Here is a 24,253-nt window from a genome sequence, read left to right on the forward strand (position 1 = left end):
GACGCTGTGTGTGTTCTTATAACCAGGGCCGATACACAGACAAACAGGTGTTAGGACTTCCCGCTCCCCCCACTCCAGGCATTGCACCTCTAGCCGCACGGTCTGTTCATACCACCAAAAAAGTCAGTGTAGGAAGAGAACTTTGCAAGCACCATTCTCGCACCCCAGTGTTCAAGCAGTCTGCTGGATACCCTTGTGTCGGCGACAGTAACAGGTAGGACACGGAGCCCCCTGAACAGCACATTCTTGTAGCATGTCTCCATCAGCACCCTGACCTGGTCCATCCTGGTGGCATGCAGTGTGAGCGGGTAGAGGCCTCAGGCTCCACTGAATGTAAACCACACACTGAATATAACACATTGTTTTACAACTGATCCTATCTACGCATAACAAAGCTTTATCTGAACAGTCTACACCAGTGGTTCCCAATCTTTTGACTTCTGTGGACCCCCACTTTACCATTACTGGAACCTGGGGACGCCCACTGAATCATTATTGGAATCCGGGGACCCCCCACTAAGTAATTACTGAAAGCTGGGGGCCTAATCTGTTACAATTATTACATTTTCTAAGCAGTCGCGGACCCCATGAGGGGGCTTCGGGGACCCCCAGGGGTCCCCGGACCACATGTTGGGAACCACTGGTCTACACGTAATGCATGCTATTTGTGGCAATATAGTAGCCGGAAGTATCTGATCTAATGCAGGCACTTTCACAGGATAGACTCTCCCTCGCTAAAGGTGCGCGCCCATACACATAGCTCGCCCTTGGCACTGTCCCCAGACCTTACCATACCCCTGTCAATTATTTTCTGAACACTGGTCCAGCTCACACATTTAACACTTTTAAAACCTATATATTCTAAAAATAACGACACTGAACCTGCCAGGCAGGCGTTTGACACTTTTTACCCAAAATAAATACAGTTTATACTCATTTGGAAACTTGTATACATTGTTTCCCAAAATGCCAAAGATTCAAAGGCGCATGTTATGCACTATCCAAGGCCTGAAGAGGTGGTAGGGTATTTAATACAGTAACCTCTCACGCCCTGCACCGAAGGAAAACAAAAAAGAGGTGGGTGGATTGCTTGGATTCATCCCAGCAACTAGATATGACTTTGTGTCGCAAACTAGTCCAGGTAGCAAGGTGAGCAAAGAAGGGATGGGCTGGATCAGAGCCCAGAGTAGTTACCAGTGGGTGGATTTTTTTCAAGTAATCCAACCATCACATTTTTGTTGTCCTCAGTGCGAAGCCCTAAGTGTGATGGGTATGGCCAGACGTGGTCCTGTGCTCACTGTGCCATAGAGCTCAAGCTGTACTCTACTGATGAGGCCCAACTCCTATTGGAGCAGGAAAAAGACTGCACTGCATATGGCTGGTTCCTGTCCAAGGTTGCATGGTGGGCACACATTTGATGGACTGGCTAGCTCCCCAACATAAATACTGGTTGTTACTGTATAGGGTCGAGCACATAATCTGTGGGCTTTTAAGCTCGCCCATGGTTCGTGGGCTTGCCTTTTAAAATCAGCTTGATTTCATTAGTGAAAGCCATGCCTACGTCATGCCTTTTCCGGTGTTTAGCCCTCCTCGAGCGCACCGGGCAACTACTGAAAACATACAAGGCTCCATGTTTTCCGTATGGTTTCTGGACTACTTTTTCTCTTTATTTTGCAGGCAGTGCGATCCTGCTGGGCAGTAGTCGAGCGCTTTGCATGACATCGACCCTGTTACATGGCTAATTGCACTTTTGCCAATCGGTTTCACTGCAAGCAAACTACTGTTTCCTTTTGTGTGTCTCTGTCACACTTTATGGTGGCTATGGGCTCGCTTATCTGAAACTGTTTTACTTTTCAGTTTATGTGGCAAGAAAAGTCCAGTTAGGAGTTTAAAACGCGAATAACTCTAACTCGAGCAAATGTGAGACCCGTTGCATTGCAAATGCTTGTTTTTTTTTTGTTGTCCTCTTGTCATGCATCGCATAATCAGCCACTCATGGCTTTTTAGGCGACAGCACTCTGGGTGTTTTTACATCCGTACCTCTAAGGATAAAAGAGAAAACTACACAAGAATATAAAATGCTATTGACTAAAATATAAGGACTGTCGAAATATGTCACACCGGACATAGGTACACTTGACAGCTAAGGATTCAGATGGTGAACATGGATTTTAAACAAGGGAAGGCCAGTAAAACTGCCTGATATAGAGCCAATAAGTCTTAGTGAAGATGTGCGTTGCATCCAGGATATGGGTATATTATTATATACGCTTTACAAAGAAAACAATTTGTTTGCAAATTGCAGGCCTATGCCCATGAGTCTCACAGAGTTCACCTTTGCTAGCGATTCACAAAGGTGCATAGCCTGTCACACAAAAAATACGAAAATAACAGATTTGAATGACACCTCCTGCTGGTATACATTGCAGTTGTGCTATAACGTCTACATGGAAAAAAAAGTCCAAATGAAGAAAGCCCTCTTCCTACACACTACTGATTTACAGGGAAATTCCAGAAACACGGTGCACCTACCTTTTAATGCACTCGTTTTAACTTATTTCTCGGGCAAGAGTAGTCACGAAAAAAAAATTTGAATACTCACGAAGGAGGTCCAACTTTGTCTATCTACCTAGCATTTAGCCATCAATTTCTCCAATCAGAGAAAGCAGAAGAGAGTTAGCTGTAAGGTCAGTTTCTACACATATCAGCACATATCATCCGCAGAGTAGAAAAGGGGCCAGGGTTGAGACGTGGGTACAAGGTTGACACTAACTAACCGATTGAGATGACTATGAAATATCTTTTTAATTCACATGCAAGGTGAACAGCATTCAACAACACCGATATAGGAATTCGATTTTCTTAGTGGTTGTCACTTGCACCTGCTGCACAGCTGATCTTGGGTTGTCACTTGCACTTGCTGCACAACTGATCTTGGCTGTCACTTGCACCTGCTGCACAGCTGATCTTGGGTTGTCACTTGCACATGCTGCACAGCTGATCTTGGGTTGTCACTTGCAGCTGTTCTTTGGTTGTCACTTGCACGTGCTGCACAGCTGATCTTGGGTTGTCACTTGCACCTGCTGCACAACTGATCTTGGTTGTCACTTGCACGTGCTGCACAGCAGATCTTGGGTTGTCACTTGTACCTGCTGCACAGCTGATCTTGGGTTGTCGCTTGCACATGCTGCACAGCTGATCTTGCGTTGTCACTTGCATGTGCTGCACAGCTGATCTTGGGTTGTCACTTGTACCTGCTGCACAGCTGATCTTGGGTTGTCACTTGCACTTGCTGCACAGCTGATCTTGGGTTGTCACTTGCACCTGCTGCACAGCTGATCTGGGCTCTCACCTGTACCTGCTGCACAGCTGATCTTGGATTGTCACTTGCACCTGCTGCACAGCTGATCTGAAGTTGTTACTTGCAGCTGATCTTGGGTTGTCACTTGCACGTGCTGCACACCTGATCTTGGGTTGTCACATGCACGTGCTGCACAGCTGATCCTGGTTGTCACTTGCACGTGCTGCACAGCTGATCTTGGGTTGTCACTTGTACCTGCTGCACAGCTGATCTGGGCTCTCACCTGCACCTGCTGCACAGCTGATCTTGGATTGTCACTTGCACCTGCTGCACAGCTGATCTTAAGTTGTTACTTGCAGCTGATCTTGGGTTGTCACTTGCACGTGCTGCACACCTGATCTTGGGTTGTCACTTGCACGTGCTGCACAGCTGATCTTGGTTGTCACTTGCACGTGCTGCACAGCTGATCTTGGGTTGTCACTTGTACCTGCTGCACAGCTGATCTTGGGTTGTCACTTGCACGTGCTTCCCAGCTGATCTTGAGCCTTGTTTTGCCATCTGCCCCATGGATTCATAGTAAGTGCAATACAACGAGGGTTATCTTGGACATACTCCTTACCCTCCACATACACGTTTGTGCAAGCATGAAGTTGAGTCATTTCTGAGTATGTTTGTGTTGAAAAATGGGTTATTGGTAAGGGCAGGTAAGTACCTACACTGAGCAATAGGCCACTAACCTCCACTTAGGTCCAGTTAGGTCTCAGTTAATTAAACCCAGCTCAACCCTTTATAGTTTGGCAACGAGCGACAAGGCTTAACTTAGGAGACGGAGTGTAAAGCATTCAAATATCACAAAACAGTAATTAAATAAAACACAGGAAACAGTTTAAAATTCCAAAAACAATTTATAAAAATAGATTATATTCTTATCTTTAAAATGTCACAAAAATGAATAAAATCGGATAAGGGGAACCGGAGATATGAACTTTTAAAGAATTATTGTTTTCTAGCGCCTAGAAACAAAAAGCGCCAATCTGGTCATCTGGTCGCATCTCGACCGGGGCAAAGTCAAAGTTTAAGGCCAACGGCGATGGAGCCCGGCTCGGCTACAGCCCGCGGGAGGCCCCTTTCAAAAGTTTACCTTCGGACATAGTCGTTTTTCTGAAGATTTTCTTCAGCGGGAGGAACCTGCCAGTCCAATCCAACCTCCTGGAACTCTTCTCCAAAAGTTCTCCAAACTGCTCCAAACTTCTGGATCTTCTCCCAGATGTTCCTTTACGGTTCTTTTGGGGTCCACAGCTCACCCCAAGGCTCCAGAGACTCTCAGATGATCCTTGGGGGTGTGGACTACAACTCCCAGAATGCACCTGGCGCAAACTCCTTTTTGGCCACTGGACAGTGGTCAGCTGGTTGGTTTCTTCAGGAGTTGGTGCAGGGGACTCTGGTTAGCAATTTTTCACCTGTAGCAAACAGGGAGTCCCTTCTTGAACCAGTTGAAGCCAGGCAAAATCCTTCTTGTGGTGAAGCCCAAGTGTGCAGCTGGTGCAGTCCTTCAGAGTGCAGGGTCGAGGTGCAGGCCAGGAGTCCAGCAGGGCAGTCCTTCTTCTCCTGTGGTTCTTCCGTGTTGGAATCTGATGGGGATCTGAGGTGTGGGTGCAGGTCTGCCAGTTTTATCCTTGCTCCTGGGTGAAAACCAGGGGGGTCTTGGTTCTCCAATCAGGTGCAGGGTCCTTCCCCCTGTGATGACCACTTCCTGGGAAGTGTGGCAAAAATCAATCCCAGGAGGCAACATTCCTCAAAAATCCATCATGGCTGAAAGTGATTTTTGGAGGTTACATCTGGCTGAGCCCACACACTGGTGTGGCTAAAAATCCTAAACACACCCCTCTCCTGCCCTCTCCTAATCTAATCAAGGGGGCAAAAAAAACTGTCTGGGTTTGCAGGATGTGGGGATATTGCTGGGTTGCTCCAAGTGTCCTTCTCTGCCTTTGAAGACCAGTTAGGCAGCCCTCCCCCTTCCTGCTTCACCATCTGCTGAGGGGAGATCTCCACACACAGGCACATCTCTTTGTGTGAAGCCAGGCCACTTCACACCTCATCAAGGCATCCTGGCCAGGCTGACAGAGGCTGGCCAATCAGAGCACAGCAGCAAAAACACTGCAGGGATGAAGCTGGCAACGTTTTAGGTAAAGTTTAAAACTCTTTACCTGAACAAGTTATATTAAATCCAACAACTGGAAGTTGTGGGATTTATTATAACAATTAATTTGATACCAAACACTTGGTATCTGTCATTTAAGGGGACTTTTAAAATTAAAATAAAGTCTCCCCATTCTAGCCTATGGAGTCCATTCACTACAATGAGGGGGAAACAAATTTGGCTGTTTTACCTCATCAGGGCTTATTAAACTATTTTTATAAGTTCCCTGCTTATAGTTACATGGCACCTAGCCCTAGGGGCACATAGGGCACACCTTAGGGGTGACTTATATGTAAAAATAAGGTAGTTTAAGACTTTGGAACTACTTTTAATTCCAAAGTCGAATTTGCATGTAACTTTAATTTAAAAGCAGCCAGCAAGGTAGGCCTGCCTTTAAAATGACACTGGGCACCTCGTCAGTGCACCTATGGGGGCACTACCTATGTTGGGGTCCCTAAACCTCCATGCCCTACCATATACTAGGGACTTATAGGTAGGTTAACTTTGCCAATTATAATTAGCCTAATTTGCATATCCACTTTACACAGAGCACTGGCCCTGGGACTGGTAAGCAGTACCCAGGGCACAGCCAAGAGTCAGTAACCACCAGCACCTATCCAAAAAGTGTGGGGGTGACCAGGGCAAAAAGGAGGACTTTCCTACACTTTGCAAAAAAGGCTGATTAAAGAAATCTTAGCAATAACGGGGATAAGGAGTATATAAGCTGTCTCTGGTGCAGCTATCCAGTAACAGAGCCAATGCATTCAAGCCTGTGGCACGTTTCAGGAGAGGTGTGGGTTGAGGGAATGGTATGGCCTGGTAAGGCAGTCAGTCGATGAGGGTTTAATCCATACCGGGGATGGGGCATTACATCTGGCACATACTAGGATATATACCTGAAGGCGGGGTTAATGCAAAACTAGCCAGAAAGCATGAAAACTATTTTAAGTATCAATTGCCATTTCAATTGACCAGCGTTCCACCTTCTAATTAGTTGGAGCATCTCATGATAAATTCTATACATTTCAGCGTTACATTTATATAATTTTTTTCCAATGCAAGAAGCAGAGGAAAGGACACATGATCAAACAGTAACTTCAGGTAGACACTAAGGAGCAGCTGCTGGGCTCTGCTTGTGGAAAGAATGCGAGAAGACTACGAGGAAGAGATATAACATGCTATGGAAAAAAGTCTGAGCTCACTAAATCTGCAGTTCTCGCTTGGTTGTGTTAGCTTCAGAATGAAACTATGCTTAATCGAACATTGTACAACATGGGATAACAAGATGGCAGTGCATTTCAAACATGTGTACATGTGCTTTTCTGAGGCTTTAGTGTGCTGTAAGCAAGTACAATAAAGGAATTCACAATTGTTAATACAAACAGCTAGGTATACTGAAAAGTATGTCCTCTCTATGATGTGCTCTATGGGTAATGGCAGCTTTCTCAATTTACCTTCATCATGAACATTATAGGAATTGTTCATAAGTCACTTTGGAGTCCCTTGTCTGTATGATCCTCCTACCCTCTGCAGTTTTATAAAGAATACCACACAATCCAGAACCTGGTTGCAAACCTGCACGTCATTTACTGTTCCTACAAGGATGTTTAGATTGTGCTTGCAGCCATGACCAGGCCTTGCACCATAAACCTAAATGCAATGCACCATGCTACACTGTCCTTGGTCATGACTAACAAGAGGCCTGTAACAAAAAAAACAAGCATTTGCAATGCAATAGGTTCTCAAGACCTGGCTGTTTGAGCAGTAGCAGCATCCTTCCCCCCCCTCAGCGCCTTGAGACCCTCACAGGTGAGTAGTGCGCTTTACAAATTCCTGATAGATTGATTGATTGATAGGTCTCCCATATTTCAAACAAATTAATTGTCATCTTTCGACAACAGCGCCCACGAGCAAAAAGAAAAGAAAACATGAGAAGAAACTGAGGAAAGATGACTTGGCAAAATAATAGAAAGTAAACCGTCTGTTTGCGGAACACTTGAAATTAAAAACAACAAACAGCACCTCGATCACGTCGAGAGCAGCGCACGTGCTCTAATTAAATTGCATCAATTAGTGCTTGATCCCTGCTCCACACAGAGGAAAGGAAATGATGCCAGGCATGCCTTGACAAATTACAAGGCTGTAAAGAAGAGTGACACGTAAGACAACAAATGGTGAGCATCAGGCGGGCTCCAGGCCCTTTACGGAACACAACAGAGTCTCGCAAGCGAGACTCGTGCGCTAGCACTTGCACTCGCAGGCTTGACCCTAAAAAATATCATGGGTTAGAACTTCTGGGAGGTTTTTCTGTACGTGTTACATATGTTTGAGGAAGATACATTACTCTGTTAGCCTAAAAGATTTAAAAAAACATGATCAGTGTGATTTCATGTCTTGAAATATTCTATTGTAACCTGTTGGTTTTGCTTCTCTAGGTGATTGGAACTGCAGCACTCTTGCTGTGTATTATGGCTATCAATGACCAGAGGAACAACCCGGCCTTGAATGGAACTCAAGCTCTTCTTGTTGGAATCCTGGTGGTACTAATTGGCATGGCTATGGGGATGAATTCAGGATATGCTATCAACCCAGCCAGAGACCTTCCGCCGAGGATCTTCACTGCAATAGCAGGCTGGGGACTGGAAGTCTTTTGGTGAGCTTTGAACTTTCAGCTAATATAATTTAAGAGTTGGAATAAATATTGCTATAAAGTGAACCTTTTAATCCAGAGGATAGGTCCCACTATTAGCCTGAATTGCACAATTGTTTAGCTGAGATTTGCAGAATTGTTGTTTATGCCCAAATAACTGGCACAAAGGGCCACAAGCAGCCACTTGGGAAAATGGCTGCTTGTGGCCGAAGTTATATGTGGAATTTATTTTTCACATATAACTTTGGAATAGATCAATGAATATCACGTCGTCTTCTTTAAAAAAAAAATATATATATATTCTTTAAAAATAACGATTTAGCAACATTTTTGCAGGATTTCGTAAATTCTTAATAACATTGGAAATTTTTTTGTTTTAAACAATAAGCCCATTATAATACAAAGTAAAATGACAGAAGTAGGGAGTTTCAGCATACCTACATTCAAATATCAAGAAACCCTCCTAATTACAGTAATACTTGAAAGTAAATTAGATATGGTAAGTATTTTCCATAATAAAAGCCAAGGTAACTATGGAATATTGAGTTGATTTCTCTTTCTTTTTTACTTTCTGTTTATGGTAAACTTTAGGTTTTAATAGAGCAATGAAATTGATTAAGTTTAAAACTTAAAGGTTTATTTCAATAGAACATTTAAAAAGTATGTTCAACAAATAAAAAATGGTGAAGTTTGCAACCACGACAGAAACAAAGAGCACTGCAGAATAAATCAGCCTTTGCACATTTGCACTTCAAACACATCCACTTTTACTTATGCGTGATCAGTTCTCCTGACTTGCCATCTGCAGATGGTTGAGTGGTCCATTGTGGTTACCGTGGCAAAACCTCTGTATCTCGGGTCTAACCAAAGATATTTAAGTCGATGAGCTGATGTGAGTTATGAAGAGCCTGGTCCCACATATGTCCATGTGGTAGGCTACTCTGCACATGCAGTTGACAGGTGTCCAAAGTTGGAGAGATGTTATCTAAATCCCTGTTTTCTGTTTAAATAACAAAAGATTGGCCTTACTCACACTTGTTCTCCTTTCTATAAACACAAGGATGACAAGGGTAAAATGGCCGGTGTCACTTCTGGGTAATTAATATAAGTTGTCCAGGAAGGTATTTTATCTGTACCTGAAAACTTTAATGCGGGGTCACTTTTGGCAGATCTTGAAAGGCTGGTAGGGCTGTGCAACACTCATTGGTAAAGCCTCAGCCATACCACGTATGTCAAGAAAATGGAAATATTGCCCATATGAGATGCAACCTATTGTTGTTCACAGTTCAGTTTGTTTGCCAAACACAAAGCCTACACAAAAAATCTGTCTACAGTACATATGGAAAGCTCTTTCTGCATTCTGCCGCATGAAGAAACGTTTGTTTTAGTTTCTTTTTGGGTGCAGGGTTGCAGTGACTCTGTTGTAGTTTCAGCACTTGAGTATGAGCATCTTAGTCGTTCCTCTTGTGCAACTACAGCTTTACCATGATATGTCACTGATGCTAATTGTGTAGCCAGTATATCAAAAGGCTCTTATTTCTTTCGATTATGTAGTACACTGGTTCTTAACCTGTGGTCTGGGGATCCCTGGGGGTCCACGAAGCCTACTCAAGGGTCTACAACTGCCTAGAAGATTAAATAATATTAACAGATTTATGAAGTGAAAATAAATAAAAAAGAAATGTTCAAGTGACAATGCCAAAAATGTTTTTGACAAGTGAAGGAATTTGAAATTAGAGGCTAAAAATTAAGTTGTTATTCTCAGATTGATTTGTTGGAGTAGTGCAGGTGCATCAAACAGAATACAGGATAGACGATGAGAAGTCCCTGTGTATTGTTATGCGGCTCAAATCATAAAAAATGCTCAGACCAGTGTACTCTGCTTCCAGAAATGACTCAGTGGGTCTCCAGATTCCAATAAGTATTCAATAGGGGTCCCTGAGTTCCAGTAATGATTAAGTGAAAACATTAAGAACAACTGATCTATTAGGAATTCAGGTTGCTTCCTAGGCATTGTTTTTGCCAGCTTGACGTTTCTATGAGCTACTTTGCCTTTTTTAGCTTGCACAGAGGACTTCAAGCTGTCTGTTTTATAGATATCAAAGATGATATTTATTTGGTGTTGACTGGGTTTACAAATCTGATTTTGTATGTAGGCAATGAATTTCATAGAGTAGTCAGAAAGATATTGGTCTTGTGTAGTGTAATGATTTTTACAATTTCAGGTCCATCTAAGATATTCATGTGAACACTGGGATCATGATGTGCATCACCAGACAGGAGGAAGCAAACACTGAGTGGCTAACAGAAGCCAGCAATTCACATGCCCCCCTCAGCAAAGCTAAATAGGACAGACACCAGGAATCGTCCGAATGGTTCTCTGGGGAACTGAAATCAGCCAAACTAGAATTTCCCCGGCTGAACCTAAATGGTGAAATAATTACTCATCTGGGTAAAAAGGAAGCCTATATGCATCTCCTAAAAAAGTATAAGAAAATAGTTGTGCATGCTAAGTCCACATTTTTCACTAATAAAATACTTAACTCAGAGAATAAATCCAAGGAGATATTTAAAATTGTCTCCAAACTATCAAACCCAGATAGAGTGACATAACCTGTAATACCTACTCAGGATTTATGTGATGCCCTCAGCTCTTTTTCCATTGATAAAATCAATCTGATAAAAGATAGCATACCTTACTGCATATCGCTCAATTGTGTCCCCTCAGGTGACAGAAGTCGTATGACCCTCTCCAGCTTCTCTGCTATCAGCAAAGATTGACTTGTGGACTTGCTGACTAAGGTGGAGTCCGGATCTCCCAAGGATGTTTGCACCCTACCCCCCATTCCCGCCCAAATACTAAATACAGTGTTTTCTGCATTCTCAGACCCGGTTATATCCCTTCTTAACTCATCAATCAGCCAAGGCATTGTTCCTAGCTAAGCAAAGAGGCCATTGTCGTACCATTCCTAAAAAAAACAGGCAAAGATCCACTTGTCCTGAAAAACTACCATCCTATCTCCTTGCTTCCTTATCTAGCAAAGGTTGTAGGGGCTCATGTCGCTCGTCATCTCTGCTCCTTTTAGAGGATTCCAATTTCCTTGACTCTCACCAATCGGGCTTCTGGCCAGCCCCCTGCACTGAAGCTGTCATCCTCTCTATAGTTGATTCGGTTGACTTCCTTTAGCTTATCCAGGGTTCACTTGAGTTGCAGAGTACCCAAAGGATCCTTCTTGCCCTCACACCTGTTTAACCTATATATCTGCCCTCTAGTTCATTCTTTAAAACAAATGAATGTCAGAGTTAACAACTATGCAGACAACATACAGTTACTCTTCGCCATTAACAACTCGTCTGAATCACAGGACGGATTTCAAAACGGTATGCTGTACATCCAATATTTTGGCACTACTCCTGCAGAGTACATCAATAGCATCATAAAAACTGACACTATTGCCCCCTACCCTGCGCCATGGTGCGCCGTATTGTAAATACAGCGCACACATGGTGGCGGTAGGGGGGTGCTAAGGGGTGCAGGGAAAGAGGCGCTGCACTCTGTGCAGTGCCACTTTCCATAAATCTGGCCCTAAATACGTTCAGTGTTCATTCTCCACTAACCCAGGGAACTCGACTGTGGCTTGTTTTCATGATATTGGTGCTGTAATCACTCACACCTTAAAAACTGTTGTCTTTGCAAACACTTGTGTTAATCACAACCCCAGTGCATAAAGTGAAAAAGCAATAGTTAAAAAAAAATTGAATTTCATTCTTCAATTATGCTGACAAGGAATTCAGCAGAAATTAGCAGTTGTTCTTCTAGGAAGATGATGACATTGCCTACAAGCTGTTTATTAGTACTTCCAAAACTCCCTGATCTTGAATATGCTTCAAAAGAATTGGCAGATAAAACATTTGTTGATGGGCATAATTGGGGCAGACATGTTTCTGATTTGATTGAAAAGAAAGAGAGTGATGGCTAGACAAATACTTGTGCAACGCTGTCTGCTTTCCACTCTGACTGGAATCAAGAAAAAACACCCATACAACCACAAAACCTCTGTCTGTTTCAAGATAATTCAACCTCAGTTGCTATGCTATATCATCCCATGAATGTTGTTAGGAATGAAGTAGCATTTTTGAGTCCACGGAAAATACCTGTGATTACATTTGAACAACCACTCTACCAGTCATGGCTCATGGGGATGACAGGGGGTGGGGCGGCGTGCAGGGGCTGGGGGGAACATTAAAAAATATATTTTAAAAAACTTACCTCTGCTTCGCACCGCCACTCCTCCATCTCCTCAGCAGGCAGGCACAGGCTCCCAGCCTACCCTGCGGCCAATCCTGTTCAGAGCAGCGTTAGGATTGCCTGGGCGCACCCAGCCAGGGCGCTGCCAGGCAGACTGGGAGCCTGTGCCTGCTGTCTCCAGCCCGCAACACAGAGCAGGGCTGCAAAGAGCACAGTGCGCATGTGTGTTTGGCCGGCCCAAGGCGGCCGGTCAAACACATATGTACTGAAGTGAGTGCACAATGCACTCCCCTCACCCCGTCATCCCCAAAGCCCTACCACTTTAGCAATAAAAGGATAATAAAGGTATATAAAAGGATTTGCAGCGGTTGCTGCTGGCGGGGGGCGATGCTCCTCTGCCATAGCGGTGGAGCCGCCACTGCACTCTACAGACCTATGAAAGAAATACAATAGAGATGACCTGATACTTATGTAGAGGATTACTTTGTTATTCTTGGTGAGTCCAGCATCACAATGACACTCTTGACACTTAGGAGACTTTTTCTTAGACTCTAATAGGTGGACTGCAGTTCTTGAACAAGAAAGAAGTTGCATCATCAAAAAAAATAAACTTTTTTTCTGAAAGCTGTAAATGTTGAAACGACCTTGCAAGCAGTTCACAGAATAGTGAGCGGTCTAGTTGTTTAAATGAAAGGAGGGACAATAAAAAGAGGAAGCTTGTGCAGCCGCACAGCAGGCGCTACAATGACATGTCAAAGGTGCACCAAAAGGCAAGCCCATCTACGCCTGTCTGTGCACCAACTGTGCACAGCACCAGTCATGCTGCAGGTTTTGGCACAGAGGGGCTGAGGCAACCAGTAAGGATCACATACTTAGGTAAGAAATTAAAACAGCTTAGATCAGCTGGTACTAAGGAAAGGATTAGAGAAGGGAACCCTGAGCACAAGGAGGAAATCACAACCTCTCAGAACTATAGCAATATAGGAGAGCTTAATATCCTTTTGGAATCAAATGAATGGGATATCATCTTCTTTACAGAAACCTGGATTCCTCCAGACTCCAGTGTCGATCTGAGAACATCTTGCCCCCTGGGTTTTAAAGCTATTCACCAACCGAGAGCTGATAAAAGGGGAGGAGGAGTAGCAGTTATTTCTAAAGAAAAATGGGATATAACCATCATACAAGTGGACAAAATACTGGGGGTAGAAATGCTGGGCTTCTCCCTAAAAGAAAGGAGTGGAAAGGCATTCTCAGGAGTCCTGTGCTGCCCACCTCCAGGGTCTATAAACAATTTCATAGAATCATTACTGAAAATTGTCACTACTCTCGCCCTAACACACTCTGACTTCTTTGTGCTAAGCGACTTCATTGTTTGAGCAGAAGATAGTACACTTTCCCAGTGTAGAGAACGTTTACATTCATGCAAAAATATAGGAATAGGACAACTTATTAGTGTCCCAACACACCAAGGGAGACATACCCTTGATTTACTATTTGCCTCAAAAAATGTAATTCTAGTTAGGGACGTGATCCAATTAAGCTGGTCAAATCATGCACTCATAGCTTTCAAAATAAAAAGAACAAAAACAATTGTGGAAGAGAGACTGTCAAGAAAGGTAGCACAGGGTAGAGCATGGTACAAACTAAAGAACCATAAGGAAGAGAAGATGTTTGAAACAAAGGCATGCTATCATGAAAGGGCAGCAGTAGATGACAATTATATTATTTACAGGAATCAATTAAATGAACTCTAGACACAATCATACCTATATAAAAGTGACATAGCAGCACAAACCATCAGCACCTGGTATACAGAAACTCTAAAAGAGATTAAAATTAAATGTAAGGAACTTGGGACAGTGGCAGAAGGTATACCCAGAAGACGATAGGGTACAACTAAAAATGCACTGAATAACTATAAAAATGAAATAAGAAAGGCTAAAGAAAACTATTACACAAAAACTATTGTAGAAGCATTGAATAGGCCGAGAAAGATTTTGGCATAGTAAGGGATCCAGCAAACCCAGAATGTATTAAATAAACATTAAAACATTCACAAGAACTGTGCAATAATTTGTCAAACTTCTTTATCAAGAAAATTGAGATAGTCTTAGAGGACATTAATATAGACACATTGGATAGACTTCTAAAGGTAAGGAGACCATCAGGGTGGAAAAAACAGATTTAGTGGCCACTAAACTAGAAAGTATGGAGCCAATGAGCAAGGAGGAAATTCAGTAATTGGCCTTGACTATTTCCTCAGGCTCCTTACTGGACCTGATACCATCTAGAATTTGGAATGAATGGGCGAATGAGTTATACCTGAGCCTATTAAAGATTTGCAGGCATAGTGCCACAGGCATGAAAGAAAGCCTTAATTACCCACTGTTGAGGAAGCCAACAGCAGATTCAAATGATCTCAGCAACTACTGTCCAATATCACAACTTCCTTACCCAGTAACAATAGTAAAGAAATATGTCAGCAAGAAATTATCAAACTATTTGGCTTTGATTCTCATCATGGATGAGTTGCAGGAGATGGCAGACAGATGTCAAACAGAGGTCTTGATATTTTTAGATCTGTCCGACGCGTTTGACACTGTCAACCACCAAATTCAACAACCCGTTCTACTCAGATTTTAAGAAAACTGTAACACAATGTACCTCAGGGATCAGCGTTGAGTTCTATCCTTTTTAATATACATTTGCACCCACTACTGATTCTCATAGGATCATATGGTGCCAGCTTTGTAAACTATGCTGGTGACACACAATTAATTTTGTCACTGGGTAAAAACAGGCACACATCAGTGGAGGGGGTCCATAAATGCCTAAAAGAGATGGCAAGCTGGCAGAAGAAGCACTCATTAATGTTCAATGGGGAGAAAACTGAATGTTTATGTTGCTCACCCTCTAAAGAGCCTTATACACTCCTGAATAAATTCTGGCCTAGGAGCATATGTGGGTGATAGGCTCTTCATGGAGACACACACTAATAAAATTGAAGCTACCTGTTTCGGATTACTGCAGAATCTTAGGAAAATCAAACCATTGTTGCCACAGCCAGCAACAAAGTTAGTGGTTCAGTGTACTATCCTTAGCAGAAGTGATTAATGCACTCCTAATGGGCGCACACGACTACATACTTAAAAGATTATATAGAGTGCAATCCATGACTGCAAAACTTGCACTGGACAAATCCAGATATGCTTCATCACCAGGCTCTCTTAGAGAGTTACTCTGGCTCCCAGTGAAAGAAAGAATTGTCTTTAAATCAATGTGTGTGTTTTATAAGTCCTTACATGGAACAGGACCCATTTTGATACAAAGAAAATGTAGGCTCTACAGGCCAAAGAGGAACTTACATTCATCTTCTGCCAACCTGTTATGTGTCCTGAAATTCCGGAAAGTGAGGTCTGGTGGCAGGACCTTTGAGGTGGGGGCAGCTCAACTATGGAACGAGCTCCCAGCTTCCAGATCCCCTCAGAGCCAGCATGAACCTCAGTTACTTCAGGAAGGGTCTAAAAACCTGGCTAGAGAGTAGTCAGTTTTATATCTAGAACTAGTCAGGAAAGATGGTTTCTAAGTAAGGATGGGTAGGTCCTGTTTGTTGCTGATCCAGCAAGGGTGACATAGAGCCAGAATGCCTGTAAGGTGAACATTGCACTCTATAAATGTCTATTGTTAGTAGTAGGTTTATTAGTATTATTAATAATATATAATGTGCTTTGGACACGGTTAGGCTCCTAAGAAACAAGAGCAGTCCATTATGTTAAGGGAACGTGGGTAAGTAGGGATATAAAACAATGGTTCACCAAGGACTAAACTTAAACACTCTGAATGAATGGTGATTAAATTACCAAAGATAATTTAAAGTTATGGGTCATTGGCCTAACCACTGTATATGCAAAAATAATGTAATCAGAGACATCATTTAGTACAAGTAGTCAAAAATAAAAAAAACAAACCTAAATAAGGTGAAAGAATGTGCCCAGAATGGAGATACGGCTGACTTTTTCCATCATAAAAACAATATATATCCATCTTTGTCAGACTGTGGCTTGCAAAGGGAAGTCTGGACTTTTAAAGAATTTTGAGAACTTGGTTCCTGCAGAATACTAAGATAGTGTTATTTTGTTATGTTACTGAAATTTTTAATGCGCAAATGCACCGGAGCGGTTTCTTGGTGCTAGGCTAACAGGAGTATTGTGTACTACTCAGCAAAGCTTAATGATATGCTTGTTTGAAGAGCCATGTTTTTAATAGTTGCTTGAATCTCAGGTAACTATGGGTGGATCTTATCTCAGGAGGTAGGACAGTCCAGATGAGAGGGGCCAGAACTGAGAATCTGGATCCTGCCATTTTCTTCTTTTGGAATTTCAAAATATTGATAAAATTAATGTGGATAGATATTAGGTCTCGACTAGGAGTATATTTTTGAATTTGCTCTGATATGAAAGTTGGACTATTCCACTGAGGTTTTTAAAAATAATCCAGCCCGTATTAAAGACAGTCCTCTGTTCTACAGGAAGCCAGGGCAATTTCCTCATCAGGAGGGCAATGTGGCAGTGTCTGGGTTGATGAAAAATTAATCTGGCTGCTCGATTCTGGGCCACTTAGAGCCTACAATTAAGCCCTACATGAAGAGAACTAGTGTAGTCAACTCTGAAGATGACTAGGGCCATGACTACTTGAATCAGGGCCTATGCGATGAGGAATGTACTAATTTTCCTGATTCTTCTAAGATGAAAGAAACAGGAAGAGGTTACCACTTCTAGCTGGGGCTTCATAGAGAAATTCTCGTCGATGAAGACCCCAAGGCTTTTTACTGATTTCTTAGGAAGGGGGATGCCCATCTCTGAAGGCCAACATGAGGGACTCCAAGGATTGAGCTTGTTCCTGTTATAACAAAATGTTTGCCTATGGTTTCACATCGAGCAGTCAAGCTTCTTCTAGCATAAGCATCAAGACATGTTAGTCTCTCAGGGGCAAATTTACACTGTTTTGGTGCAGGGCAGCTCCCCAAGCCGTCTTTCTGCGCTGGCCTGTGCCAAAACACAGGGGCAGGAATGCGCAGTATCTATGAGGTACAGTGCATTCCTGTCCTTTTGCACTGTGCTGGCAACAAATGGCTGCTGTGCACCAATGCAGGCACCCTTGCACCATGGTGCAAGGGTGCCTATGTTGCAGGGAACTCCCATGGAAACGCCTCCCCGATGCAAAGTAAGGCAACACAGCGACTTAATTTGCCTTACTCCATATCTACAAGGCCATGCAAAGCCACGTAAAGTGGCTTTGCGAGGCCTTGCAGAAATGTGTCAGCAGCCTGCGCCGCCAATGCGTCAAAATAAATGACGCATCGGTGACACAGGCCGCTTGTAAATCTGGGCCTCAGTTTTTGTTTTTGGCAAAAATACATTTCTACCAGACTGTATGTGATCCTCCTTGTGGTTTGGAACACTATCTCCCTTAGCTAACTTAAAACCTCTCTCCATTGTTTCATTCCATACAGACAGTCCCCAAATAACAAACACTTCATAAATGTGCATGTCCCACTAACTCCCAGTTAGGTTGGAATCTCACCATTTACATACTGCAATAGCACTTATAGAGGTGCAAAACATTACGTGAATAACTTATCCCCTCAGTCATACCACCACTCTCTTATGCAAGTATATATACCTGCAATGAGGTCATTATTATTCGAACCATGGTCCCTTTCAGATATATTTCTTCATTTAAAAAATGTGACTCTAGCTAGGGCCGTGAATTCTTTACACTGGTGCTTTAGCACAATTCAGATATACAATAGTGTTCCATATGGAAAATAGTGTGTTTTATAGAGAACTGACTGCTAAATAAATGTGAAATCGGTTGATCCATTCAGGAGATATGCGTGCCAAAATATTCCAGCAGTCATTTTTCAACAACACTCCTGCCAAGATTAATTCTTTTATCTACAAATGCACACTTTTAGAATATGCTCTGGATTACATTTTTTGTTCTTATTGGACTTGACACTTTCTATAGGGTCATCCCCAATTGTTTTGCCTTCCTCCTCCTATTTCTGATGAATTCGTTTTTGTTGGCCTCAGGACTCTGTGCAATTTACCACAGCTAACCAGTGCTAACCAGTGCTAAAATGAATATGCTCTCTCCTCTAAACCTGTTAGATTGGTTTATTCCCAACTGGCATATAAGTCCATAGTAAAGTGCTACTACATTTACTTGGGGCCTCTTACATAAATGCTACTAGTGGGCCTCTTAAGTAGCACTTTAAAATGCCCCATGCCTTCCATTGCAGCCTGTGTGTGTGCAGTGTTACCTGCCATTTCAGCCTGGCATAATAATCCTTTTGCCAGGCCCAAACTGGCCTGCTAATACCCCTTAGGGAGTCCCTGGACAGCAAAAAGAGCAGGGTGCAGTGTGTTTAAAAAGTTGCATGTGCTTTTATGTTATGCATGTCCTGTAGTTTAAATTCATTTTTCACTACTACAAGGCCTACTTCTCCTATAGGATGACACTGAGATTACCTTTTTACATTTTTATAAGTGCAATTTCCAAATTCCAAAGGTAGCCACTTCAAGTTTGTTCTCCCTCGATTTGAAATTTCAAATCATAACTTATGGTGAAGTTGGATTTTAAATTGCAATTCTGAAAATGCCACTCTTGCTTTAGCCATTTGGTGCCTGCAGCCTTTTTTATGGGTCACATTACTGGGCATGGGTGACAGTGGGCTTTGTGCATTCCTCCTAGACAGCCTTGGAGTCTTCTCCTATTGTTATGGAGGCAGGTTTTCAATCCCTAAACTCCATCAGTATGGACCATCCCTATTACCGATACGGGCATCCAACAGCGATCTGGCCAAATCTGGCTCCAAATTAAAAAGAAGGACCTGTTGCTACTAAAATAAGGAATCTGAGAGCAAGCATTTTCTATCAAACAAAAGTATTCCTTGCAACTACATAGAAGGCAGGACAGAGAACCTAACGGGTGCTTGAAAAGGATAAAGGAAATAGAAGTAGAAATAGAAATAGAAGTACATTAGTTGGTTGACAATACAGATCAATTTACTGTTTTTATCGTATTGTCCTGATTAAGGTGGTGTTCATAATTCCACGGAAATGCCACGTTGACAGATGATGATGATGATGATGCAGAGTGCTTTGATGGTTTTAATGCCTGTGTCTGATAAACTGTGAGATGTGGTCCACAGAATACAAAAAGAGTAATAATCTTCCAGCGGAGGTTTTGATAATTTGTGTATTCAAGGGATATGAAGAAACCCAAAAGTAAAGTCTGTTAGTTAAAGATGGCAATCAAGCTGAGTCTGTACTCTGTTGTGGTAGATATTCAGAAAGTAGGCTTTTGCAGTGAATAAACTAACAGAGGTGTATGCAAGCTAACTTTTTACCAGGAATTCACATTTAGAAATTGGCTTCTGGGTTTCTGGGATTAAGGGGTCCTGAATTCAGTCTTGAGATCCTGTTGGTCTGGTTTGTGTCTCCCTCTGGTGCACTACATTTTCAGTACAGCAGTACTTATTTCCCTCATACCATAATTGTTTCAAGTTTAAATACAAATATTCAAATGACAACCTTGACTCAAAGCCCTTGTTGTGTAAAAACTATGCGGCATATTTATACTATGTTTGCGTCAAATTTGCGTCATTTTGTTGTACGCAAATTCGGCGCAAACTTAACTCCATATTGATATTTTGACGCTAGACCCGTCTAGCGTCAAAATATAGGCGTTAACAGAATTTTTGGGATGTGTGAAACCACCTTGCGTCAATGAGATGCAAGGTAGGCATTCCCATCCAAAAAATGACTCAAAGCCTCTAGCACCTTATTCATCCACCCATGCAAAAAAGGTGCACAGGTGGGAGGCAGGCCTAAATAATGGCGCTAAGCCTGCTTAGCGCCACTTAACGCCACTATTTAACGCCTGGGTCAGAGCAGGCGTTAGGGGACCTGTGGACCCATTTCCATGGTCAAACACCATGGAATGAACCCACAGGTGCCCACCCCAAGCCCCCACACCAGAGGGACACCAGAGGATGGGGGACCCCATCCCAGTTAAGAGGGTCAGTATAGGTAAGTGTCTTAAAAAAATTATTGAAGTGCCATTGGGGGCCCTGAAATGGGACCCCCTGCATAGCACTGGGTGCAATGGCCATGCTCAAGGGACACATGTACCCTGTGTTGGCCATTGGGGTGGTGGGCATGACTCCTGTCTTTCATAAGACAGGAGTCATGTGGTATGGATGGTTTTGCATCAGGAAATGACGCTAGGCTGGTTAACAGAATTTTTTTGCCTCTAACCAGCCTAGCCTCATGTTATAAGGCAAAACCCCCTTCCCCCGTACCCCCACCCCCACCAGGCAATCGTAATTTTTCTAGATGTTACCCCACCCTTAGCACCTGCTTGCGGGATTCAATAAATTTGGCGCCCGCCTGGCACTATGGAATGACGCAAGCCAGCGCTATACTTTTTGCCACAAAACTGCGTTTGTGCAGTTTTGCGGCAAAAAGTATAAATATGGGCCTATATCCTTTACTCCAAATCATTTTCATGTGTTAACTTTCATCATTTTAACCACATTGACAACACAAACATGGAATTGAACTGCAACCCAACAGCGAATTTTGAAAAAGCACTTAAGATCATTTTAGGTGGAGCAGAAGATGAAGGAATGATTAATGACAAAATGGAATATTTAAGATCTATAAATCCTAAAAGATCCAGACCTGCATATGGGGGTTTGAAATGATGACTCTTACACATTGTTTTGTTTTGTCTATACCAATTAGCCTTAATGTTTTACTCATGAGGAAGGAAAGGAGCTCGAAATGCATTGTGGTACAGGGGATCTCAGAAGAAACAATGTTTAAAAAAATAAACGTATTAAAAATAAGGCATGAAATTTAGTTTCAATAAAGCATATAGATTTTACACAATGAAGACTCAAAGTCAAGGTTGTCATTTGAACTTGACAAAATTATGGTGCAGGAGAAATATGTACTGCTGTACTGAACATGTAGTGCCCCAGAAGAAGACACAACTCAAGGTAAAGGGAAGCGCAATACAAATTATTCATTGGGACCAGTTGTACGTGCCCTCTCATGCACACAAAATTGTCTATAATAAAACAAGAAGGGAGCAACTGATCAAAAGTTAGAAGTGTTTTCCAGGGGTTTGTCAAAGGGAAATATTGAAATCCTGTTGGAAAATCACTTTTCAATTTTTTTTGTCTACCAAAAAACTATTAATTGTTCTTAATATTAATTATGTTTTATATATGTATGCTTGCCTATGGGCATTTTAAATTTGTTAAAATGTTATACATGCCAGCTTTGGAGACTGAATCAATCATTTTGCTACATGTCATACTCTATTGACTGTAACAAAATTAATCAAATCGCAGAAGTGCAACAGGGAATGAAAGTTGTCGGTAGACTATCTTGGAAAGGCCAGTTCCACAAATAAAATATGAATTTTGTAACTACCCTGAGCTGCATGAAATGTAATAGCACAAGAGCAGCTGCTGTCAAATTTACCCTATGCTATATATTAATGCAATTGTTTTGGTTAATTGTGAGATTGATTAGAATAGAACATTGCTTGGACTAGATAATGGTAATTAAATTTGTGTCTTTTTTCTTCCTAGGGCTGGTAATAACTGGTGGTGGGTCCCAGTGGTAGCCCCAATGGTGGGAAGTGTCACAGGTGCATTAATCTACACACTCTTCATAGAATTACATCACCCGCCTGAAGCATCTAAAGAATCAAAATGTCCAGAGACCAAGGATAGTCACAACACTGATATTATGTGTCAACCTTTGTGACATGTGCAGTTTCCTCAAAACAATCAGGGAAGCTCTTTGTGGAAATGGACTAATGACACAATTCACATCTTTGAACATGAATATGGAAACTAATTCCAAATTGTCTTGATTCATACGTGTGATTGTGACTCCCAAATTTCTGTCTAGGACAGAAAACACTCGATTCACAAGGTGGTGCAGAGAAAGTTGCTTATTCCATTGAAATAAATATGGGATACTAGAACCAAAATTAGACATTTTCAAGCAAAACCAACATCTGGAGTGAGGAGATGGCAACACCAGAATTTCCAATCACATCAGCTAGCATGACAGTCACCAGGCAGTATGTTTCCACACATGTCCTGTTCTGTGCTTTCTTTATGTTATCCTAAAAATGTAAATGAATGCAGTGACTTCATCAATGTGTACATGGTTTGGACATTTTCATAAATTGGTCTTTTTATCCAGGAAATTCTCTGTTAACAGAGGCAATGTGTGTGATTAAAAAGAGGGACAAGTGGATTAGTTCAATGGCAGCATGTAAACTGTACAGGCGATATTGAGGGTCTGTAGATTTATCTTATTTCTTCAAGGAAAACTAAACAAATCATATATATGTAAATCCTCATTTTTCCCCTTTCGACCAAGAATGAATGGTCTCCAGGTATTGCTGTTGCTTCAAGTTTATTTTCCATATAGTGAGTGCAAACAACAAGGAGTATCGGCTCACCGTGTAGTGCTTATCACATCGAATGTTACATCACTCATGACATGTTAAATGACATCATTGATGGCATTTCAAATCTCCATAGAACCTTGTGGGATACTGCGGTACCATGGGGATGAACCTTAAGATGCAGCTCCTACAGGAATACCACAGTACTTCATGGGGAGCCTGATGGAGTTAGTGAGAATACAGAAGTATGATTTTTTTTTGTTGAGGTTTTGACCCCTGGGGGTTTCCTCTGACACCCCACCCATAAGTGCCAAGGGGTCAGGATGTTCCCTATAAAAAAGAAAAAAAGAAAAATAAATATATATATATATATATATATTTTTTTTTTTTTTTCAATTTCAGGACACAGGGACTAAGTACCCGACTCCTGTAATGGGGGCCACACATCTTTGTCTGAGTTGAGGCCAGCCAATCAGATCTCTTGGTACACAAGTACCAGTCCCACAGGACTGAAATTGTTAAAGAGAGAAAAGGCTCCTTAGACTGATCAGAGGCCCACATTTTTGAATTGTCAGTAATGCAGGACACTCATCTAAACCCTTCATGGCCACCCTGAGTACTAAATCTTTCTGAGTTTGCCAAATTTTCTATCATTTCGTTCAGCTGTTTTTTCCGTATCCGCAACAGATGTTTCCTATGGGAATTACCATGGGAAACCAACGTTCTGGATCCCTCTTTTTTGGCTCCCGCTTGACAAATCACTACAAAACTTACCAGGAAGGAGTTTAGGCAGACTACCTTTTTTTTTGTTTAGAAAGCTTCATGGAGACTTGTTAAGCCGCACCAAAGTTAATAGCAAAACAAAAAACGTTCTTCCTATGGAAGTTCTGACCTAACTATAACTACACATTGGAGACTACCACTGTGTAATGTCTATCTGTCTATGTACGTCCATACATACATTGAGATTATATATATATATATATATATATATATACACACACACACACACACACACACACACACACACTGAGATCATATATCACAATCATTAATGATTAATGAGGAAGGATCCAGTATCTGGTTAAGATGTAGACCTGACCTTGATATTCATCAAATATTTCCAGCACATTCATGGTATGAAAGGTGCTAATAACTTCACCAGAGCAGAGATATCCAGCCTTCTCTTAATAGTAAGCGCTATGAGAGGAGCTAGGAGGGTTGGAATTCTGACTCCCGGTCATCCCCTTATGCACCCTTCGGTATTCATTCCTCCTACCAACAAATGGGATTTCATGTTGCCATGATTGCATTCAACTTTTGTGCAGAAGCATTTAGCATAGAGGGGTC

At 42.1% G+C, this 24,253-nt stretch overlaps 1 protein-coding gene across 1 annotated transcript in view; it reads left to right on the forward strand.

Annotated features, from left to right (window-relative positions):
• Positions 1-23,527, forward strand: part of LOC138268318 (aquaporin-7-like) — a 121,678-nt gene extending 98,151 nt beyond the window's left edge. The window contains exons 6-7 of the mRNA XM_069217889.1: positions 7,937-8,154; positions 22,071-23,527. Coding sequence (XP_069073990.1) covers positions 7,937-8,154; positions 22,071-22,248 — 396 coding nt within the window. The 3' untranslated portion in view covers positions 22,249-23,527. The remainder of the gene's footprint in view (positions 1-7,936; positions 8,155-22,070) is intronic.
• Positions 23,528-24,253: the final 726 nt, after the last annotated feature.

Source organism: Pleurodeles waltl, chromosome 1_1 (assembly GCF_031143425.1).
Source record: "Pleurodeles waltl isolate 20211129_DDA chromosome 1_1, aPleWal1.hap1.20221129, whole genome shotgun sequence".
Classification (NCBI taxonomy): domain Eukaryota; kingdom Metazoa; phylum Chordata; class Amphibia; order Caudata; family Salamandridae; genus Pleurodeles; species Pleurodeles waltl.